The sequence below is a fragment of the Lutjanus erythropterus genome, chromosome 19 (assembly GCF_056507025.1).
Source record: "Lutjanus erythropterus isolate fLutEry1 chromosome 19, fLutEry1.hap2, whole genome shotgun sequence".
Classification (NCBI taxonomy): domain Eukaryota; kingdom Metazoa; phylum Chordata; class Actinopteri; order Lutjaniformes; family Lutjanidae; genus Lutjanus; species Lutjanus erythropterus.
In genome coordinates this window covers 19,993,627-20,015,662 of record NC_139335.1, presented here as the reverse complement: position 1 = coordinate 20,015,662, position 22,036 = coordinate 19,993,627, and the positions used below count along the sequence as shown (strand labels likewise).

The 22,036-nt window shown below is 38.5% G+C and overlaps 1 protein-coding gene across 2 annotated transcripts; it reads left to right on the top strand.

Moving 5' to 3' along the window:
- The first annotated feature begins 67 nt into the window (after positions 1-67).
- On the top strand, positions 68-21,413 carry LOC146309699 (choline transporter-like protein 2). Of its 2 annotated transcripts, none has more exons than XM_084744885.1 (22): positions 68-232; positions 8,860-8,908; positions 9,001-9,074; positions 9,174-9,258; positions 10,678-10,762; positions 11,179-11,292; positions 11,402-11,462; positions 12,583-12,706; positions 12,860-12,943; positions 13,067-13,179; positions 14,713-14,844; positions 14,949-15,048; positions 15,278-15,370; positions 16,512-16,596; positions 16,816-17,078; positions 17,200-17,294; positions 17,532-17,635; positions 17,733-17,806; positions 17,917-17,987; positions 19,042-19,130; positions 19,255-19,339; positions 21,267-21,413. In XM_084744885.1, the coding sequence occupies exons 1-22, from the start codon at positions 205-207 to the stop codon at positions 21,371-21,373; spliced, it is 2,115 nt and encodes a 704-aa protein (XP_084601011.1). In that variant the 5' UTR covers positions 68-204; the 3' UTR covers positions 21,374-21,413. The 2 variants fall into 2 exon arrangements, with proteins under 2 accessions (XP_084601011.1, XP_084601009.1); XM_084744883.1 differs by lacking the exons at positions 68-232; positions 21,267-21,413 and adding exons at positions 6,067-6,410; positions 19,845-21,051.
- The last annotated feature ends 623 nt before the right edge of the window (positions 21,414-22,036 follow it).

The window sequence follows — 22,036 nt, the reverse complement described above, 5'->3', positions numbered from 1 at the left end:
TTGTCAGTCGCGGCGTTCTGCGTTTTCATTGGCCAGCACTCTCCTCTGAGGAATCTCCCTTTAAATGTTAGCAGGACAGTCAAGATTTTGGAGCGGATTTCTTCCAAGTGTTCAAGTTGACAGAAGCGCCACACGAAAACCTCTGCCCAGACTGGAAATATGCTGTAGTGCTCAACTTTGACCAAGAAGAAACACTCCGCTATCATGGAACTGGAGGAGAAACCGAAATATGGTATTTATTTCAAGTCGCACACGGCATGTTTCACTTCATTTTGTCCTGGGATAGCTGCCACTCTTTACCGTTACCTCTGTAAACCGAACGGGAGGTTAGCTAGTTTTGTTTTGGTGCATTACGTTAGCGTTGTTCTGTGTGATAGCGCAAACAGCACTTGAGATTGTTTCAGCATTTCCATTTATATATTTATTGTTTTCTGCTTTTCTTTGTCGCAAGTTAGCTCTTACTAACGTTAGTGGACCACTTTCTCTCCTGCGTTGTGAATCAAGCTTGTACTTCAGATTGCGACTCCACGGTGTACCTACAGATACACAGACTGAATACAAAGTTTTCCGCCTGTCACCTTTTTAAAATTCAGATTGTATGTAAGTAGGGTACGCACTGCCTCGTATATTGTTAGGGTGTACAATGTCCCAGTTTATCCCGTGCTTGTCCAGTTGCTGCCACATTCCTCAGACTGGTATGGCAGGCAGCAGGAGCTATGTATAGAGCTTATTAGAAACAAATACCCCAAACATGTGAACGCGGTCTCCGTCTGTCAACTAGCAGTTGCATGTGTTCAATCTCTATTGGTAGTGTCATATTAGAGATATCACACTCATTTTCATGTAAAGGCTATCAATAAAGGCGTTGTTTATAAACTAATTTAAATATATCTTTACTGTTGAAAACTCTTTCTCTTTAGTTGCTTGGATTGCCAGAGCCGGTTGCTTTTTCTTTCATCATTTATGATACTAAATAGAGCCTGACTGATATATTGGTTTACTGATATTATCGGCCCAATATTGGACTTGAAGAGCTGTATCGGTATATGCATGTGCTGTCCAATATGGACCTATATGAAAACTTTTAATAGAAGACAATTCAAAATGTTTTAATTTTTTGGCCTCATTGGCAATATTTTACATATATTTGACTCTAATATATACATATACTTTATGTTTTTTCTTTATTTGTTTTATAGATATCTATAACACTGAAATACTAGTGAAAAATTCATGTTTCAGCATCATAATATTATTTTAGACAATAATGTTTATAATTAAACTATCCATTACATATCTTTATCATAAATATTACACACTTTTGAGGGATGACTTTTGATGGAAAAAAGTTGATATCTGATAGCCCTAATACTAAATGAAGAATCTTTGGGTTTTGGACTGGAACAAAAGAAGCAGTTTTTGACATTTTATAGACTAAATGATTAATTGTGAAAATAATCTTCAGATTAGTCAGTATTGAAAATAATCTTTAGTTGCAGCTCAGTTGCCACTGTGTTGATTTAATTATGGTCTCTTCACCCCGGTATTCCTTATAAATGTGTTTATATAGTGACACACCCTGTCTTGTGCTGGATGTGAAATACAGCTCTTTGCTAATCAGGGGGCATGCATTTCATTAAACAAATGAAGCATTTATCAATTCACACAAAATAAAAAGCATGCTTACTGCCTTCTTTTGGGACAATTACTATGTGTATTTCTCTGCAGAAACATGTCGGGCATGTTTAGCTTTGTCAGGATGTTTACAAGTAGGAATGAATAACAGCTAATGGTTCTCATGATGTGGATGTTTTCCTTCTCCTCTCTGCACACACCCTTCTCCACTCTGCCTGCCACATGATGGCTAATTGACTCACATTACCAACCATTCAGGGAAGGCACTATCATACTTTTTGTGCGTGTTTGTAATAACAAAAATACTAAGGAGTTTGCTAGTGATTTGGGCATTGTGACACAGAGGAAGACAGCATATAGGGAGAAAAAGAGGAAGAGTGTAATTGTATTGAGACCCATGGGACGAGATGGTTGTGACTGGTTGCAGATTCACTTATGAAATCACTGTGGTCTGAGATAACAGCCTCGAGAAACTTTTAGTGCAAAACGCGCATTGATATTTCCCAGAGCATCTTGAGACTTTAGTTAAACCAGCTAAAAAAGGAGACGAGGATAATAACCTAAACATACCATAGGGAGAGCCTTTCAGAACACACTGTACAGCAGGATCCCCCACAGTTTCATGTTGGAGTAATTTCAGGCTGAGATATATCAAGAAACCTCAATGACAGGATTTGAAGCAGCCGGGCAGCCATGCCCTGGTGCAGATTAGGTGTAATTATAAGCCATATTTAGGAGAGGAGGTTTGAAATTCGATGCTGAGCTTCTCTGGCCTCTCTTTCATGTTCATGCAGTTTGTAAAAGCGTCTTTGAGCTTCGTTTGCAGATTTTTGCCCTGTCCAATTTGTGCTCAGTTCAGTTCCTGTACTCTGCAGTTGTCTCCTCCCTACCAATAACAAAGCCAAAAACATCTCCACCATTGCAACTGCCCGCTTCTACTTAAATGTGCTTCATCATACCCTAACAATCCAAACCAGATCATGTGACTCTGCTAACTGACTGTAGTCTGAAATACAAAGGCATGATAAGAGCAGTGTGAGAATGATTTGTTATTAAGGTCAGGGAAAATGAGTGTGGGAAGAAGAAGCGATATACATGTAGAGTGATTCGGATGTGTATGCAGGGCCACAACCAGTGAGCTGTCTTCTGTATTTATCCACTGCATTAGTCACTTTCTTTATCCAGTTTGTTGATCCTGGCTCTATCTGATCTTGGCTTTATATTTCCTTACTTTAAATGTTCCTTGAAATGTCTCTTATACATACAAATAGAATATTTAGTCTAGAAAATATCTTTGTGTTGCTTCCTGCGCTCCACTTGTGTCAGTAAGTAGGCTGTCTAGTACATAAAACCCACATGTGTAAATTGGATCTTGGTTTCACCTTCCAGTATTTGTGTCTCAGATATACAGGAATAACTTCCCAGTAACAATAAGGGCTTGATTGTGAGTTCATTAGAAGTGGAATCAAAGATTTGAGATGACACATTTTAAGTGTTACAAGACTATGTGGGAGAGGCAGTTAGAATTCAAGTTTAGAAAAAAATAGTGCTCCATATTCCTGCTTTTATGTGAAAGTATGGCATTATGTCAACTTTTTTAGAAACTAAGACGGGTTTTCTCTGATATTATGAGGCGGATGTGCCAAATTTTGTTGTAAGAATATAACATTTTATCATGGATGTATAACATAGGCTTATGTGTGATTGTAGTGTTCCTTTTGAACGCTGTAAATAGATCTGAACTTAGACTTAAACACTCTACACCCTTTTACTGTAATGAAAGACGTGGGAGATGGGTATAGAGGGCAGCAGCTGTAACCTTTAGATGGTATTACACTCAGCCTGCTGTATTGTCTGGCTATGATATCAGCTTTTTTAGATATTGCCCCTGGATATCTAGAACTTAGTTTAAATATTTGGTCTTGATTTTAGGTTGTTAGTTTTCAGGAACTAAAAGCAAAATAAAATAATAAAATAAATAAAAATAAAAACATTGTTATGCTATTGCACAACATGATGCCTTAAAAGTTACCTTTTAAGGTTTTAGCAGTGCTATGTGAAGGTTGTCTGTTAGACAAAGCAAAAATGTTTGTTTGCACAGATCTCATTCACAGTGGACATTTTTGTCTGTCAAGCACAGGTGTAACATATAATATCATTAATTGCTGCATAGCAGTACAGTGATTGCCAGGTGGGAGTCATCGTTAGTGTTATAAGTTCCACCTGTGCTTTTCCTGCTTTGCCAAGTCAACACGCCTCAGTGAAATAGATGCTGTTAGTGTTATTTCAGTAAAAATGCAACTCGGCTACTTTTGTTACTAACATATGCAGTATTCCTGTCAGTTGATAAAAATCTAATTAAGTTTATGTGTCTGGGGCAGGAGCATGACAAATGATCTTTACTAGATATGATATATTTACAGACACAGCAGACAATTTGACTTGTCATAAACACAGGTGTTACTAATAACATGAACTATGGTGGTCTGTTCCCAGTGAACCATGAGAGTGTGACCAAGATCCTGAAACTGAAGCAGCAAAAAGATATTTATCCATCGTTGATTTTATTGATACCTGTGATTTCCCTACTGTGACATGACAAAGCTTCCTCCATGAAAAAGGCCTACCAAATTTCTTGAAGATCAATGGCAAGAGCATGTTGGCCTGAACCTGCATCTTTGCTTCATGTGAAGTCAACTTTTGTTAACTTTGACCAGCAAAGCTAAGGGAGGGGACAAGAAAAGAAAGCGGGGAAACTCAAGAATGTCAGGATATGTAAAATGATGTCCAAAGTAAACACTGTACCTGAGGAGGACACACATGGGAAAACAATGCAAGACATCAAGTTTGGCTTCAGTTTTGCTTTTATTTCTCTGAAAACAAAACACTCCAACACAACATAAACTATGATGATACAACCCTTACCTGTTTACATTTTTCTGAATATCTAATAGTGATTAATTGTTGACAATGGGCAGAGGTGGCCTAAAGGTTAGAGTAGTGAACTTCATCCCCCTGACAGGCAGGATAAATCTGGGTGGGAAAATGAAGCCCTCAAACCAAATCAGTCCAGTGGGGCTGCTCAGCGGCCAGCAGATCAGCCTGTGGCTATACTGGGCAGAATGGGCAAAAAATGAATGGGTATATTAATACAGTACTTAAAATCAAAACAGCACAATAAAAATTCAAAATGTTTCTCTTTAAATGTGAGCCCTTTTTAAGACCTGTCTTAAAAACTGTTTGGAATTTGCTTATTAAAACAAAGCTGCTATACAACATGTAATATAATTTTCTTTATTTAATGGTTTTAGTGAATGCTCAAAGGTTGTCTGGTTGCTCTTTGGTGGTTCTCTGGAATTAGATTAGATACACTGGAGAGCTTTTAACAGATTAAAATTGTTGCTCACTGCCAAAAAATACCAATAATTCATTTAGCCTGTTAAGAAACCAGACCAGTGGGTTTTACTTCACTTTACGTCATTCACTGCACTGTCCCAGTATCAAAGCTGTCTCCCAGTCCAAGCTAAAGATTCAGGATTAATAGCATCAGTTGCCACAGTTCAGCAGTGAAAAGACAATAGATGGAAGTAGGAACTATTTTTGTGATGTGTTGTCTGCTCTGTGTTGTGCCTGGTATTGTCATCCAAGAAATCAAATTCCACAGAAACTACCAGCCTCTGTTTCAGTCACTTTTACAAAAAAGTTTTTCTTTGTTTTTGAAGCCTAGGAATTCCCATGCGCGGAGTAACGCTGGCCGTAAAACAGGAGTAGAATGGATGGAAACTTTCAGTCATTCCAGATGAAGTTTCTACCAATGTCTGTAAAATATTTGTGGCATTTAGTCAATCTGTAGACTCTTTGTTAAAATTATGAATTCATCTAACAGACTCTGATTGCCTTTGGCTGTGGAATACAGAACAGAGGATGATCCAAAATGTGTAGTGTGTGAAGGATTTGTGTTTGTCATTCAGTCCCAGTGCAATACTGTCATGTCTCCACAAGATGGGAGCAGTCATTTTGAGACTTTGACCATCTACTTCACGAGGCAGTTTAAAGGCAATTATTCAACATCAAAATATTGGATATTAAAACATATTTTCAGTTTCATATTGTGTGCATTCAGGTCTCTGCAGGTGATCATATTTGCAACACACAATATCCTGCACACCTGAATATGATCACCCCTCCTCCACAGCCACGCAACACAACACAACACAACTAGTAGGCAGCAGAGTGTCTCTTGTTATGTCCAAACACATGGTTTTGATCACATCTCACCAACTTGACTGTAGTTTTCTTCCTCATATACAGCAGCAGTCCCCTTCCTGTCTTTCACATGTCCACGCCTTTTCTCATTCTCTCACACCCTTGTGTAGTCTAGTTCATTTGTTTGGATGGTGTTTTTGAGACAGAAACAAGGTGAAAAGTAGACAGAAAGAGGTCTTTTGGAAGGGGGAGGAGACACAGGGAGATGCACAGGTGGGGCACAGATTGGAAAAAAGCAGTTGTTTCAGGACAAACACAGTAGGGAAGTCTGAGGTGGAGCGTTGCTGGCTGCCCAGGCTCACAGCTATTCAGGGACAGGTTGGACTGGTTTCTCCCTTCACAACACCCGTTTTTCCCCGCTCTTGCTGCTCATTTATACCAGCAGAGAGGAAGAAAGAAGTCAGCCAGATAAAAGGGAAAAGAGTGAAAGGGTTCTCTGTACACTTCAACATTTGGCCCAGAAAGGAATTTCAACATGCCTGAGGATGGAGAATATTTTGGAAAGAATGGTAATTGGTCTTTATTTGCTTCAGTTTTATATTGATTCACAGCTTTTTTCAGTCTGTATCCAGCTAAGAAACTTCAAATGACTGGAGTATTAGTGGTTGATCTTAAGTTTTTTCTTATGTGAATCCCTCTCATGAGGTGTGTGGAAGTTGTTTTGAGTGAAACTGGAGCGGCAGTATCAGCATGTCAACATTATGGGGGGAAGAATGGGTGTGTGTGTTTATGTGGAACCTGCTATTGCTGGCAGCTTTGCTGATTATACAGGTGTGTGAGAGCTGGGAGCTCTTTTATCAGTTATCAGTTATCAGTGTTTTCTCTTGTACAAATATCACTGTGCTGTGTGTAGATCAGTGAAAGAGCAGACTTTACTTCTAAAACAGAATCAAAGGATCATTAATCCTGTCACAGCTATGTAATTTTAACAAGGCCTAAGTTTTCTTTGAGTCTGTAAGAGATTCCTTTTACTTTGTTTGTGTCCAGATGTGAAAATGTCAAACATCATAATAATTGAACTTCTGAAAAATAGCACTTTAGAGTCACAATACAGACAACACACTACTATGTATATGAAATTCTACACCCATGGTCTGTCAAACAGGAAGCTGTGGCTTGTCTTCTCTGGTAAATGCTTGCAGCAGCATTATCCTCTGAACCACATACATAATTAATATGAAAAGACGCCATACAGAATATCATAGTCCTCTGTCTAGACTCTAAGGTGTCTGGATCCAATGGTACATATGTACATAGCATGCATGTTGTGGTAGTATGGGATGGATATTGGTGCTTTAATATAAAGATATAGAGCCTTAACATGGTGGCCATGATGTCAAAATATTGGTGATTTTGGATATAAAATCATTTTCCTTTGTGTCAGACAGGTGAACTTGCAGCCCTCTAATCTGTGAATATTTCATTTGCTCTTCAGTAATCAGGGGGCATGTTGCTCTCTTACAGATTTTCATTATCGATTAATCTCTCAATAATTTTCTGAAATAATTGTTTATTGTTTGGTTCATAAAATATCAGAAAAAGGTAAAAAAAAAAAAAGTTAATTGCCTACCAAAGCCCAAGGTGACATCCTGAAATGTCTTGTTTTGTCCACAACCAATTATTATCAAAATAATTGGCAGTTAATTTAATAGCTAGTCGATAAATTGTTGCAGCTCTACTCTCTTATTTCTGACCGGGAGAGCACTGACCTGTTAAGTGGCACTAATGTTTCCTGACGAATTTATAGGCTAAAGCTGCAGGATGAATTTGCTTAGATAATGGATGCTCTGACATGCTGACCTCAGATAACCTGCAGCAAATTTTACTATATGCCTGAGCCTGCAGTAATAATTACCCACAGAATATCACTTATTTACTCTACTCTTATCTCAAATGAAATAAAGTCATGGCAGTCCTGATTATGAAACTTTGTAGAAAATGTGTTTGTTTTATGCTTTGCAATCCCATGGAGATGCCGTGTAATTCAGGAGATTATTAGAGTGGCCATGAGACTTTACTGAGTTGCTTTTGGAGGTCTCTTTGAACAAAACAGTAGTTTGCACTGCCATAAACACCAAATATAACATCAGAAATATGATCTCTCTCTGCTTTTTGTTGAATTGGTTAACATACTGCTTACTGTAACATTGCTTGGCTCCTCTGGTCTGCATGCTAAAATTATTTCATCTAACTTCATGGAGAATCTCACCCGATGGCAGACATTAAGAACTACTATAAAGAAACAGCCAATCTTCTCATTAGTATTGTTTGCTTATGTAGGTCATATAGTGGCATCAATATTAAACTGACAACCAATACTAGTTAAAACACCTTTTAGTATTTTTAAATAGGCTAAATATGCTCAAATGAAAAACTTTGCTTCTGCCATTCCATTTGGAGTAAGTCTCATGATTATCAAAATCAAAATAAAATAAGTGACATCTTATTCTGAATGCTTTTTGGATTGAATGAGTGATGTCTGTTTTTTAATTTAAATTTAGTTTAGTTTTACCTTTTTTTACCTCAAAGTTTGCACATTTTAATGTTTTTGCTCATGGCATTAATCTTGCACATGACAACATGACATTATTGCCTTGTCAAACTAGATGTACTACAATAAATGACGTAGACCCCCTCTAGTGGCAGTACAGTTTATGTTGGCACCATCTTTCGCATGAATTTGCTTCTGCTTAGTCACCAGGGAGGAATTTGTTGGGTTGCCAGGCGTGTCTGCCTTCAGGGAAAAGTCATCTGACAGAAGAATGGGAGGAAGAGGGGGGCGTACTGTTATTTAACCTTAACTCACTTTTTAAAGACTGAGACTGGGTGCATTTCTGTTTTTAACATATCATGGTGCACGAACAGTTCAAGACCTCTCACCATGCCACGTTTTCAGTAGCCACACAAAGTGAAGAGTTCACTGCGTGATTAATGTGCTTCTTTTTTCTTTTTATTTAGGTGAGCCAAGGAAGTATGACCCAACCTTTAAGGGCCCAATCCATAACAGGTGAGATGTTACGGTACTTCTGTCTTTTACTGTGTGTAAATGGCTACAAATAGTTTCTTTCAACCCTTCAAATTTTGTTCTCTCTACTCTAGGGGCTGCACAGACATTGTGTGCTGCATCCTCTTCATTCTTGCCATTCTGGGTTATTTTGCAGTGGGGATACTTGGTAAGGAAACAGCACTGCAGTTTTGTTTAGCTATAAAACATCGTCTTATAGATATACAAAAAATCCTTTGTAACTATACCTTCTACTTTTGTGCTCCAGCCTGGTCCCAGGGTGACCCCAGGAAGGTGATCTATCCCACAGACAGCCGAGGGCAGTTCTGTGGGCAGGCTGGCACCCCACTCGAGTGAGTTGTTTTCCAAATATAGATCTTAATTATAATTGTCCATGTGTCTCTGCTGGGTACTTCCTTCTAACTTTGAGAACAAACACACAGTGCTGTGAGGACTGGTGTGAACTTCAATGCATCAAAATTCAAATACGTCACACAATTCTTCTCCAGCACACCATCTCACCACTTTGCCATCTTGCCATCTTGCCTTCACTTGTAGATTCTGAGGCCTCTTTTCTTCTATATAGTCCATTGATCAGTCATGTGACAAATAAATCACCTTACTATAAATCATCATCCTTTTCTTCAAAAACGCTGTTTGCAAAACTCTTACACTTCCTAACTTCCTGGTTTCTAACATACAGCGAGTGAGCAATCTCAAGCAGCTTAAGGGTGGAAAAATGCTCAGATATACAATGAGCGATGTTGCAGTGGTGTCTCTTGGGATTTATCTCTCTGCAGATAAGTAAACTAAGTTATTTATTCCTAATGAATGTAAAAATTTCCTGTTTTCCTTTTGATGATAGCCCTATAAAAGGGTGCTGTAGATTATATAAGTGGTGCTTCGCTTCTTAACTTAGTAAATTAGCCTCTTGTCATCAGTGTTGACTGCTGACTGAAGAGGAAATAGAAACGTCAAGGACATTTGTGTCGATTTTGAACAAATAAAATAGGTTTGAGGTGAAGCAAGTTCGCAAAACTTTGCAAAAATAAAGAAGCGACAAATCACTTACTCTATGTTCACACTACTGGTGCCAAAGCTATGAGCTGGTCGAATGTAGCCACCTACACTACCACCAAACTGCCAGTGAAGTGCCTCAGCCTCAATGAGTAGTCGTTTATAGAGACAGTGAACATGGATTGTCAAGCTGCATTATTTTTGTCATGGCAAGAAAAAGGACAGGGTTAAGTGGAAATTGCAAGAATATGTTTTCCCTCCAGTATTAACATGGCACAGGAGTTGTGGGGAGATGGGAGCAGTGGTAGCAAAAAATCCCTAGTGTGATTTATTGAATGCTGAAAAAAGTAGAGGCCAGCTCAGCTTTGATTTCTAGCACCTCATGCCTGACATGCAGCAACAGAGTGTCGGATGTCAGTGTCTGGCTTCATGTTGCATTTCATGCCTTTGAAAATGACTTGCAGAACAAATATTATCAAGAAGTCTATAAAAAAAAGTCTAATTTTCTGAAGGGGCACCTACCTTCTGTAAATGTCCCCTTCCCTTTGACAAACTCACATTCTCACCCACATATTTAACTGCAACTGGATAAATCTCAATATTTTTCATACATGCTCTTTTACAAATGTAGACGTAAAAAAAACAACAAAAAAAAGACACCCTTTGTGTTTTATGAAACCACACGTAACACCTTGCAAGCAGTTATTCTGGGACCGTGTTCTTCCTCTGAACATTTTGAATATGTTTTGAAACAGGAACAAGCGACTGTTGTTCTACTTCAACATCATGAAGTGTGCCAGCCCAATGGTGTTGCTGGAGTTCCAGTGTCCGACCACACAGGTGTGAACTGCACTTTTCTCTTATCATGTATTTTTTCTGGCAATGTAAAAAAAAATCTTTATCCAACCACCACCCACAGTGTATTATATTTTTCCCAGAGCAGCTCCTCCACTTCCTGTTTACATTGCTGTGTGGGAGAAGAATGTCCATAAACAGCTCATTCAAAAAGTGTTTTTAGTCTGAATGACTGTTTTTGAGTTTCATTTTTAGTCACTTTCAGTGACTTTGAACACACTACAAACTCAAAATCTGCCCAGAATTAGTACGTAGTATTTGGGACATGACTATAGCTTTTTCCCAGCATGGTCTTTCTCCCTGCTATGCTGCATTTTGTATCCAAAATCACAAGCAAACAGTGAATGTTTTTCCTGCACTCAGTGTAACTGCACCTGCTGTAAATGTTGCTTCCTCCTTAGATGTGTGTGGAAAAGTGCCCCGAAAAGTCCATGACATTACTCAAAGCCGTCACCAAAAAAAATGACTTTGACTACTACAAGCAATTCTGCAAGGAAGGTGTGACGAGTACAATGGTGAGTTTAAAGCCTTGATTTAAACCTCCTTGGATGCTTCTTTCTTTCTGTACATCAGTTATTTTGATTGTCCAAACACTTTATCTGTTTTGAATATATTGTGTTTCAGGGTGCACCACAAATCCTCAGGTTAGGTCTCTGTCCTGCCATGCTGATCCCCAGCAAGCCCTGTGAGTAGGATCCATATATCTGGAGAGTTCTGCCATATAAAATGTGTACAACCCCAGTTCCATTAAACTTGGGTAAAACATAAATAAAAACAGAATGCATTGATTTGCAAAACCTTTTTTTTTTTACCTATATTCAATTGAATTCAGTTAAGATATTTAATGATACATCACCTTTTCATTTAACAACACCCAGTAAGCTTTTGGGAACTGAAGACAGTAATGGTAGAAGTTTTTAAAGTGAAATTCTTTCTTGTTCTTGCTCGATATATGACTTCAGGCGCTCAGCAGTCCAGGGTCTCTATTGTTGTATTTTGCTTCATAATGCACCACACACACTTTCAATGGGAGACAGGTCTGGACTAGAGGCAGGACAGTCGAGTACCTGGACTCTTTTACTCTGAAGCCACACTGTTATAACACATGCAGACTGTGTCTTGCCATTGTCTTGCTGAAATAAGCAGGGACATGTCTGAAAAAGATGTCGGCTGTATGGCAGCATATGTTGCTCCAAAACCTGTATTGACCTTTTAGCATGACGGTGTCTTCACAGTTAGTCATGCCATCGGCATCTGTATCTGTACAGATTTCTCTAGATTCTCTGAATCTTTGAATGATATTATGGATTGTAGATGGTGAAAACCCTGAAGTCCTTGTAGCTTTGTGTTGAGAAACATTCTTAAACTGTTGAACAATTTGCCCACAGTTTTTCACAAAGTGGTGAACCTTACTCCTGAACCTTTTGAGGATGCCCCTTTAATACTTCATCATAATACCATCATCTGTTACCAGTTAACCTGTTTACCTGTGGAAGTGTTTTTGTGAGCATTGAACTTTCCCAGTCTTTTGTTGTCCCTGCTCAAACTTTTTTGAAACATGTTGCAGGCATCAAATTCAGAATGAGTGTATATTTACAAAAACATTCAAATTTATCTCTTTAAGCATTAAACATCTTGGCTATATTCATTTAAATCCAAGTCAAAGTATCTGCAAATCATTGCATTCTGTTTTTATTTACATTTTAAACAAATTGGGATTGTATTTTTTGGATTTGTTAGTTCTTAAAAATCAAATTGACACGCCCCCTTTTTCATTTTTTGGTGTTTCTTCTACTTTCATTCAGTCACTCGTAGGTGTTTCCCAGCTTTGGGTGAGAAAGGTGGGAAGATAACGGTGGGAAACAGCTCTCACTTTGAAGATGAAAGTGGAAAGATGAGAGATGCCAAGGATCTTGTTGATGGAGTCAAGTGAGTGTATTGCAGAATAAAACTAATCTGTTGCTGCTTGAAAATAGCTGTGGCCTGGCCTGTCCCAAACTGTCACATTAGATTTTACAAATAGGACCTCAGGAGGGACCTCATAGTGCTTAATCCGATAAACACACAGGAATCTCTCCACAGGAATGCCACTGTGGTTATTGAGGCTCGTCAGGTGGTCATGAAAATCTTTGAGGATTACACACAGTCCTGGTACTGGATCCTGATGTAAGTCACTGTGTTACCTCCTCCTCTTTTCACTTTGATCCAGCTTTTCTGCAAAGATTGAAACATCAACTGCTTTCACCTCTCACTCTTACCTCCCCTCCTCACACCATCCACTCTCTGCAGTGGGTTGGTTATTGCGATGCTCACCAGCCTGCTCTTCATCGTCCTCCTGCGCTTCCTGGCAGGGATCATGGTCTGGGTCATGATTGCCTTGGTGATACTGGTCATCGGTTATGGTAAGGGCCAAAGCACACTTATGATGATGTATTATGATGATGATGCGTTATCTTTGTATACAATCACCTCAAAGTAGTTCAGCACAGCAGGGGCCTCGTTGAGAAAGCAGGTTCGACCAATTCTTAATGTAAAGTGTTCAGAGTAAGTTCAATAAACTCTGAATATGTTTCTAATACTGTGTCACTGTTCATATATACTGTAGTCTATATAATATGATGCTTTGGCAGTTAGTATAAAAAAGGAAAGGATGCAATGCTCATTATTTTTGTTTATTTTCTTGGAGCATTTTTACTGCAAGACACAATTAGTTTTTTCTCAACTATGAACAGCCCCTCAATTTGTTTTGTGCATTACTTTGTGGGACAATATTGTCCATTAACAGTGCACTCAAAAATCTGAATGTTTTAGTATCTGTACTGACTGTACTGACACTTTTTCAGTGTGTGCACAATACATACTCTTACATACAGCTTGTATGTAATGATATTTAGGCACATCTTGAGTTGAGCACGTGTGGTGAATGAAAGAAAGCCATGATTCAAATTGGAAATGGATGACTAAAGAGCAGAGCCTTCATTTTAGTTCAGTGGAGCCAGAGATGTTTGTTTGACTCACACAATTTGTGGACCGTTTGTCTTCATTCTTCTTCATTATCTTTTAAAAAACACAGTGACTGCAACTAAAGACGAATGAGGGGGAGATTTTATTTTTGCAGAATCCACTCACTCATTATTTCCTGGATGTCCTCAACAGATGATAAAGTCTGCAACCATCAGTGATGCAGTAATATAGCCTGTGAGAGAACAGAAAACAAACACAATCGCATTCATGGGGCAAAATAATAAAACTACTGCTGACATGTTTTTTGGCTGGTGTCTGTTGCTCCTTGTTGTTCACAAGTTCATTGTAATGATTGGGATGATGTTTCTTCAGAGCCATGAAATTTGTGTGTGTTGAAGGAATGCAGTTAGGCTCCTCCTCACATCATCAGCGCTGATATTTCATTTTAAAGCTTTTATTGGCTGATGCCAATTATGTGCCAATATTATTGTGCATCCTTGCTGTCATGTTTTACTTTAAGGTTCCCTGCAGCTTTAATCAAACTTAGCTGTGTCTGAATGACAAAAAAACAAATGTCCCAAAAGAGACAACTGTGATTTTTATCTTTCTTTTACAACATAAATTTGTGCAAATTTATGAGCTTAAGTATCAGCTGGATGTCAGACAGTTCCTTCAGGCTCAACAGGAGATGGGATGCAGAGAATTCATGTTTTCTAGAACAGAAAAGCTGGTTTCCCTCATCGCACAGTTCACAACAAATTCAGTTTTGATTGAACTTGCTTTCTGGAAAAGGCCACTGTGGTCTTTCGAGCCCAGAAGCAATATCCGTGATGTTCCCTGCAAATATGCATTTTTTTCCAAAGTACTGTTTTTCTGGTTCTGCTTTGTTGCACAATGCTTCCATTTTGTTTAAAAAAGTGGTTGCTTACTATTGCCATTTAAAAACTGACACATTTGCTGTTGCTGTACAGGTATCTTCCACTGCTACATGGAGTATGCCGCCCTGAAAGGAGAGCCAGGTGCTAATGTAACTCTACAGCAACTGGGCTTCCAGACGGACTTCACTGTCTACCTGCAGATCAGACAGACCTGGCTGGCCTTTAGTTAGTACTCAGCGCATAATCTGCACATTTATATAAATTATGACGTGTTGCTGTAAAACTGGAACACTCTTATGATCTCTCCTTCTGCCACGCTTCTCCTTTAGTGATCATCCTGGCCATTGTGGAAGTCATCATCATCCTACTGCTCATCTTCCTCAGGAAGAGGATCCTCATTGCCGTTGCTCTCATCAAAGAAGCCAGCAGGTCAGACTTCACATTAGAGCTATAGGCACTTTTAGATGAGAGGATGGGATGAGTAGAAAAACAGATCAATGACAGTTAAGATGTTAAATTGTTCTGACTTAAAAGTCCTTTTATTGTGACTCGTAGTAATGGATTAAAGTGTCAGACTAATGGCAGAGGCATTGCTGAAGTAATTGAAGTATAACTCATAGTGATGATTGATGTATTTTTTGGCTTGTTGTGTTTACAGAGCCATCGGGCATGTGATGTCGTCCCTTTTCTACCCATTGTTCACTTTCCTCCTCCTGGCAATGGTCATCGCCTACTGGGCAGTTACTGCTGTGTATCCTTCACATTGCTGTCAGTCAGTGTCATTATTTCAGGTTGACTGTAGTAAAAAACCAAAGGAGCAGCAGGAAGAGAAAATTAACAGTCAGCAGCACTTGTGGAAGTGCCTGCGAGCCAGGCATTTTACCACCAGCTTCTACAGTGGAGTGCTTGATTTAAGAAAAAAAATAACTTAATGTTTCCCTTAAGATGTTAAAGATGAGTAACTGTTTGAACTTTCATGAATATGGCATTTTTTGATACAACAGCAACAGAAAAGATAAACAATCCCTGACTTGGCAAACAGTACGGTTGTGGTACTGGAAGTAATCGGCAACTCTGAGTAATTTTAAAAATATGCAGTACCATCCACTTCATTTGGAAGTCCAGGTCAGACAGCAGAGGGCGACAAAGCAAACTTTAAAGAATTGAATCCAAATGTTTGGACTTGCAGACTGAACAGACTTCTACCGTGAGGTGTTCATCACTACGAGCCTTGAGTTGTGAGTGTCTCAAATGCACAAAGATGGGATTTCAGACCCTGATTGTTTCCATGAATTAATGATAGGATATGAATTAAAATTCATGACCTTGTATCCCATTTTAAATTATTTCTGAGAGTAGTTTGTACATTACAAACATTGGCAATGTTTGAAGGTTTAGGTTCTGCTTCTTTACATAGCTGCCAAACACTGCTTATGTTATGGCAATAAATTGGTATATGCATGCAGTAAGATTGCATGTTCAAATCACACTACATCACTAAACTTATACCTCAAAAATGAAAAATGCAGATGTTTCCAAAATTAAATATGGCAAATTCTTATTGTTACTATTGTTACTTTCTTAACTTTGTGAGTCTGCAAATGTGGTGAAGTCTGGACATTTGGACTTAATCATGGTTTTGCGGTATGCAGCTATTAGTGCATGTGGATAACTAATTAAGCTCGGGTGGTAGGCTAATATTGTGAGATTTTGGACACTTTGACCACTGAACTCCAAAATTGGTCCCTCATATGTGTGGGAAAACATATGTCACTAAGGACAAAAGTATGCCAAAATGAATGTAATGTCATAATCATGGGATGTTAAATGAGGTTGGGATTTGTAGTCACTGAAAGTAGTCCTTGATTGTTGTCCTTGACAGCACTGATCAGCTTCTTGTCTACCTCAAATGAACCCATCTACAAAGTTTTCAATGAGACAGACTGCATCCACTCAAGAACGACTTGTGACCCAGCTGTAAGTTTTGTCATTTTATTGATCAAATGTTGGGACCTCCAGACAGAATTTTTAATCTTACTGCAGTTTTTAGATCATTTTTCATCAGTTATCATTTGCTATTTGTAGCTCATATTGAGTGAATATTTATGGTTGTGCCATCCCATTAAACAGAAATCTTCTGCATTGTGTGTATGTGTGTGTATATAACGTCTATATATAACTTGTATCTGTCCTCAGAACTACTCGTCCACCCCCATGAAAGCGCAGTGCCCTGACTCTGAGTGCCTTTTTGCCTTCTACGGTGGAGAGACTGTTTACCACAAATACCTGATCGGCCTGCAGTTCTACAACGTCTTCCTCTTTTTCTGGTGTGCCAATTTTGTCACGGCTCTGGGGCAGATGACCTTGGCCGGGGCCTTCGCCTCGTACTACTGGGCCTTCGTCAAGCCAGACGACATGCCTGCCTTTCCAGTGTTTTCTGCCCTCGGAAGATCTCTCAGGTGTGTTTGGAGGAGGTTTCTGTACATTTCACCTCCAACATTTGTTGATTCTCAACATACATGATATATAGCACAGGCTGTTTTTGTACCTTGTTTGAAAGTCACTCGTATCTTGTTTTAGGTATCATACAGGAACTCTGGCCTTTGGCTCCCTTATCCTCTCAATCATTCAGATCATCAGGGTTTTGCTGGAGTATCTGGATCACAAGCTGAAAGGTCTGGTACTGTTTCTGACTAATTAGACATCTGCAAAAAGTGGCTACAAAAATGTCAGTGATTAAAAGTATATTTGTTGCTCAGCATTGTATCTGAATCATGGTCTATTAATGACAAACAAAAAAGCAAAGCTCAGACATAAATCTATATTCAAGCCCCCCCATCCCCGGGATAACGTGAAAGACTTGTCTCCAGTGTTATTTAAACGTTTACTCATCTGTCAATCATCATTCACAGGAGCCCAAAATAAGTTTGCCAAGTTCCTGTTGTGCTGTCTGAAGTGCTGCTTCTGGTGTCTGGAGAAATTTGTCAAGTTCCTAAACAGAAATGCCTACATAATGGTGTGTGGGTTATTCCTTTATTGCACAGTATTCAACTCATCAGTTACGTAGAAATGTGTTGAAGTATTTGAATGTAATGAGTGGATTTGGCCTCTAGGTGGCGATTTATGGCAAAAACTTTTGCACCTCTGCCAGAGATGCCTTCTTCCTCCTCATGAGGAACATGATCAGGTGTGTCTACACAGTGTTTGTGATTGTATAATATTGAACAATTATAAATATGATGTGTTTTAAGGTTGTTCCTGTTTTTTAAAATGTTAATGGTTCTTTGAATCCTTTAGGGTTGCTGTCTTGGACAAAGTGACTGATTTCCTCTTGTTTTTGGGCAAACTGCTCATTGTCGGGCTTGTTGGTGAGTCTGTTTGTTTAATTCTTATTCCCAAAGCTTGATTTTCCTTTCGTGGACCATGTACAGTATTTTGGACCAGAAAAGAAAAAAACGTGATATTTGTGTGTATCAATGCTGATTGGGATGATTTTTGGATTCATAATTGACCCTTCCTTAGTCCCTGCTCTTTTCACACTGTGCACTGTCCAATGACAGTTGAACAAGCTTGAAACTTTGGTCAACTTTCTCCTTTCCTGTTTCCTGTATTTCCTGTATTTAGTTATGCTATGCTAGGCTTGTCTAAGTTGAAAAGAGCAACCAGATTTTGAAGATGGTTAAAAATCATTGCTAGAAGACCTGTAAAAGTAGCATATATTCACTAGCTAATCTACATTAATTGTTAACTGGCATTTTACTATCATTAGCTAGCTAGTTAAGCAGCGTTTTGCTAACAATAGCTCTTTTAGATTTAGATTTGACAACAGGGCACTTTTACAGGAAAAAGAGAAAGTTGACTGAAGTAGCAAATTTGCTCAATTATGAGCACAAGGAGCAAGACTTAGGAAAGGTCAGCATATATAGGTCAGCATATACAGCATATATGTGTGTGTATATATATATATATATATATATATATATATGCAAAATATAACTCTTAAATTATACATCTCATCATAATGAGTTCATGTATATTTAATCAGTTGGCAGCACTGAACATTTTGAAATATCAATGGAGTTTTTATTGCATAGAGTGAATGTAATAAAGTGTAAATACAGTAGGTGTGTTACTATTTCAATATTTGATCAAAAATTGATCGAAATGAGCTTTAGCTTTCAGTAATTGAATTGAAAGGCATATAATTGACAATTCTCAGTATTTTTTTTTTTCTCTGACCTCCACCTACTTGTGGCATCTGGCACATATCTGTTACAGCAGCAACGTGAATAGCAAACTGGAAAAAGCACTTGAAATACAATGGATGGATTATCATATATGTCATAGCAGCTATCTACCAAGAATTTAACATGATTTGACTTCAAATTAAAGTGTGAGTTTTCTGTGGTCTTTCTTCCACAGGGATCTTTGCCTTCTTTTTCTTCTCTGGGAGAGTGAAGGCCTTTGAGGATACAGCTCCCAATCTCCACTACTATTGGGTACCCATCCTGGTGAGTCTGAGGGTCCTTTTTATATCCAGGAAGAACATGATCTGATCAAAAACACGACAGGGTTGGTGTACATATGTGCATTATGAATGAAATGTGAGCGTATGGTTCTTGTCGTCATCCCCAGACTGTGGTGATTGGCTCCTACCTCATCGCTCATGGATTCTTCAGTGTGTACGCCATGTGTGTAGACACTCTTTTCCTCTGTTTCTGTAAGTACCACCTCCTCAGCCATTGTTGACTTCCATGTATAACCAGATTGTCCACACAAGTGACAGATGGACTCTACATAAGATAAACAAGTGTTACAGATATGTTGCATTGAAGAAAGGGCTCAGTGTAAAATTGAAGATCAAAACTCTCCTCGCTTTCACATTGCTTTTGGTGTCGGGCTGTCACTAATTCCAAATTGCATGAATCTGGTGTGCCACACTCCAAAATAACAGTCTGTGGCTTACAGTATGTTAATGTGGACATTGCTGCTGCTTGGTGTTGAATTGTTAACTGGATCTGAAATGCCTGTGGGAGTCTTTGCTTGCTTGCTATTTGACTGTCTTTCTCTTTTTGTCTCTCCCCCTTTTTTTTCTCACTTCCCATAATTCACCACTCCCCATTCACTCTTCTTCCTACTGACCCTGTAACACCTTCTTACCTTGATTTCAACACAAATTTTCTGCTCCATCATTAACACATACAAATACACAAACACGCAATAAGGTGAAGATCTGGAGCGCAATGACGGCTCAGCCGCAAGGCCTTATTACATGTCCTCAACCCTCCATGAGATTCTGTGGAAGAACAAGGCTGAGGAACCGTCTTCATCCACTGCTCAGCTACAGGACAATGAAGACATCCAGTTGAAAAAACAGGAGACTCAGGAGGACACAGCTTAGAGAAGGGCGGCTTTGTGGGAAAAGACACTGTTTACAAGTGTCATCAGTTTTTTTTTTTAACCGTTATAGTTACAGACTATAATTAAAAAGATCTTTTAAGTTGAAGATCTTAAGTTACAGTAAGGACTTTGTTGTTGTCCATTGGATAATTCTCCTTTGCACCTAACCCACTCATTTCACAGAGGCAGACTGAAGCACAGCTACAGAATATAATGCCTTAAAGTAGCAGGGATTCAGTGTTTCCTTTATTCACAGTTGAGTGGTACATAAGGACATGTCTCTATGAATGAGCGCTTTAAAATGTGCACAGGAATACTGCACATTGCTAATTTGTTGCGTGATTAAGGTTATGAAATGGTGGACTCTTTATTTTAATTAGTTAAGAAAGTTTCTCTCGTTAACAGCCAGGTTTGTCCTTAATTTTAAAGACATGGTGCTTGAAATGTTGGTACTGTAGTTGTTTTTTTTGGTTCTCTTGAACACATTGGAAAACCTTCTCATCTAAATGTCTGGAAATTGTATGAATCTTCAGCTTCCTCTGAGGTAAACTGACATTTCTAAACTCCGTTTTAGTCTTTTAATAGTTCCTCCCACTGCCACTCACCAATAGAAACTTGAAGCCGTTCATGTGCCTAATTTACAGTGTTAATGTTGGTCTGTTTGCACCTTTGACCTAAAATTTTAAGGGTACATAATTGTTTACAGTTTTTGCGGTCATCAGTACTGTTTGTTTAGTACGCTGCACTACCAATGCACTTTTATTTCTGTTAGCACTAAACCATAACAGGTGTATTCAGGCTAGCTGCTTTGTACTTTGTACTGTATTATTATGATTATTTTTTGTTTTTACAGTAAAGCAACATAGTTTTGCCTTCAGTACTTTTTTAGTATAGTTGGTTAAATGAGCAGTAATGGAGGCAACAAGTCTCCACTGCATAAAATGAAGGAATTTAAACTATCGAGATTGATGCATGTTGTTGGTGACTGTCTTGTTGTTTAAACTGTTGATTAAAGCTACATACGTTTGTTAACTTTGTCGTCCAGATTTATGAGTTATGAATATTAATTGTGAAGCTTGACACTCATGACACTCAGGACAAAAGTCCTTGTCTGTTTAGGCTGCAGAATGTCTGTGTTTTGCAAAAAAAAAAAAGAAAAAACTTTGCCTCAAACTGTTTGAGATAAAAAAAAAAACTGTGGCTCTAATTAACTTAGTTTAATGACATTTTATTGATTCTCTTTGCAGTGGAGGATCTTGAGAGGAACGATGGCAGTGCAGAGAGGCCCTACCTGATGCCTGAGAGCCTCCGCAAAGTCCTGAATAAGAAGAACAAGACCCAGCCGGCAGAGTAAAGCGCCTTCTGAAACACTAACAAGCCCCAGTGAGTTGTGACTGTGGGCTGAATGTGACTTTGGTTTTATTCAGTGGAACCGGGCTTTGACAGGAACCTCAGTTAGTAGTGTCATCCATTTGTGTTTTCTTATTGCCAAATATTTCATTCCCACACCCCGTTCATGTGTATTATGAGTCAGACACTTGGTTTGTCAGTCTGGTATGCAATTTAGACCTCTGTGGCTTTAAACAATTTGGAGATTATTCATGTCTTTTTTTGAATGTGGTTGATATCCAAACACATTTTTAGTATGTCGGATTTTTTTTTTTTTAATTAAAGATGTATCTTAATTTTAGCATGTTTTATTTTTTTTAAGTGTTACATGAAGGTAAGCTTAAATGTAATCTATTAAAGTTGTTGCTTCATGCTTTTATTCTTGTATTTGTTGCTTTTTAAGTGTGTAATCATATTATATTTGGATAAATGTTTAACCTCCTTACCAAAGCCATTAAACTGTTACTCATCAATCTGTGTCACAACTTTCATCAGCAAGCCGTTTTGAAGAAGGATTATGAATGAGAACAAAAGCTACATTTATATTGTAATTGATGTATAGGGTTATACTTCAGTGCTTATTTTATGTTTGTGGAATTGAATTGAGAATGTTTTTGAAATAAAACAT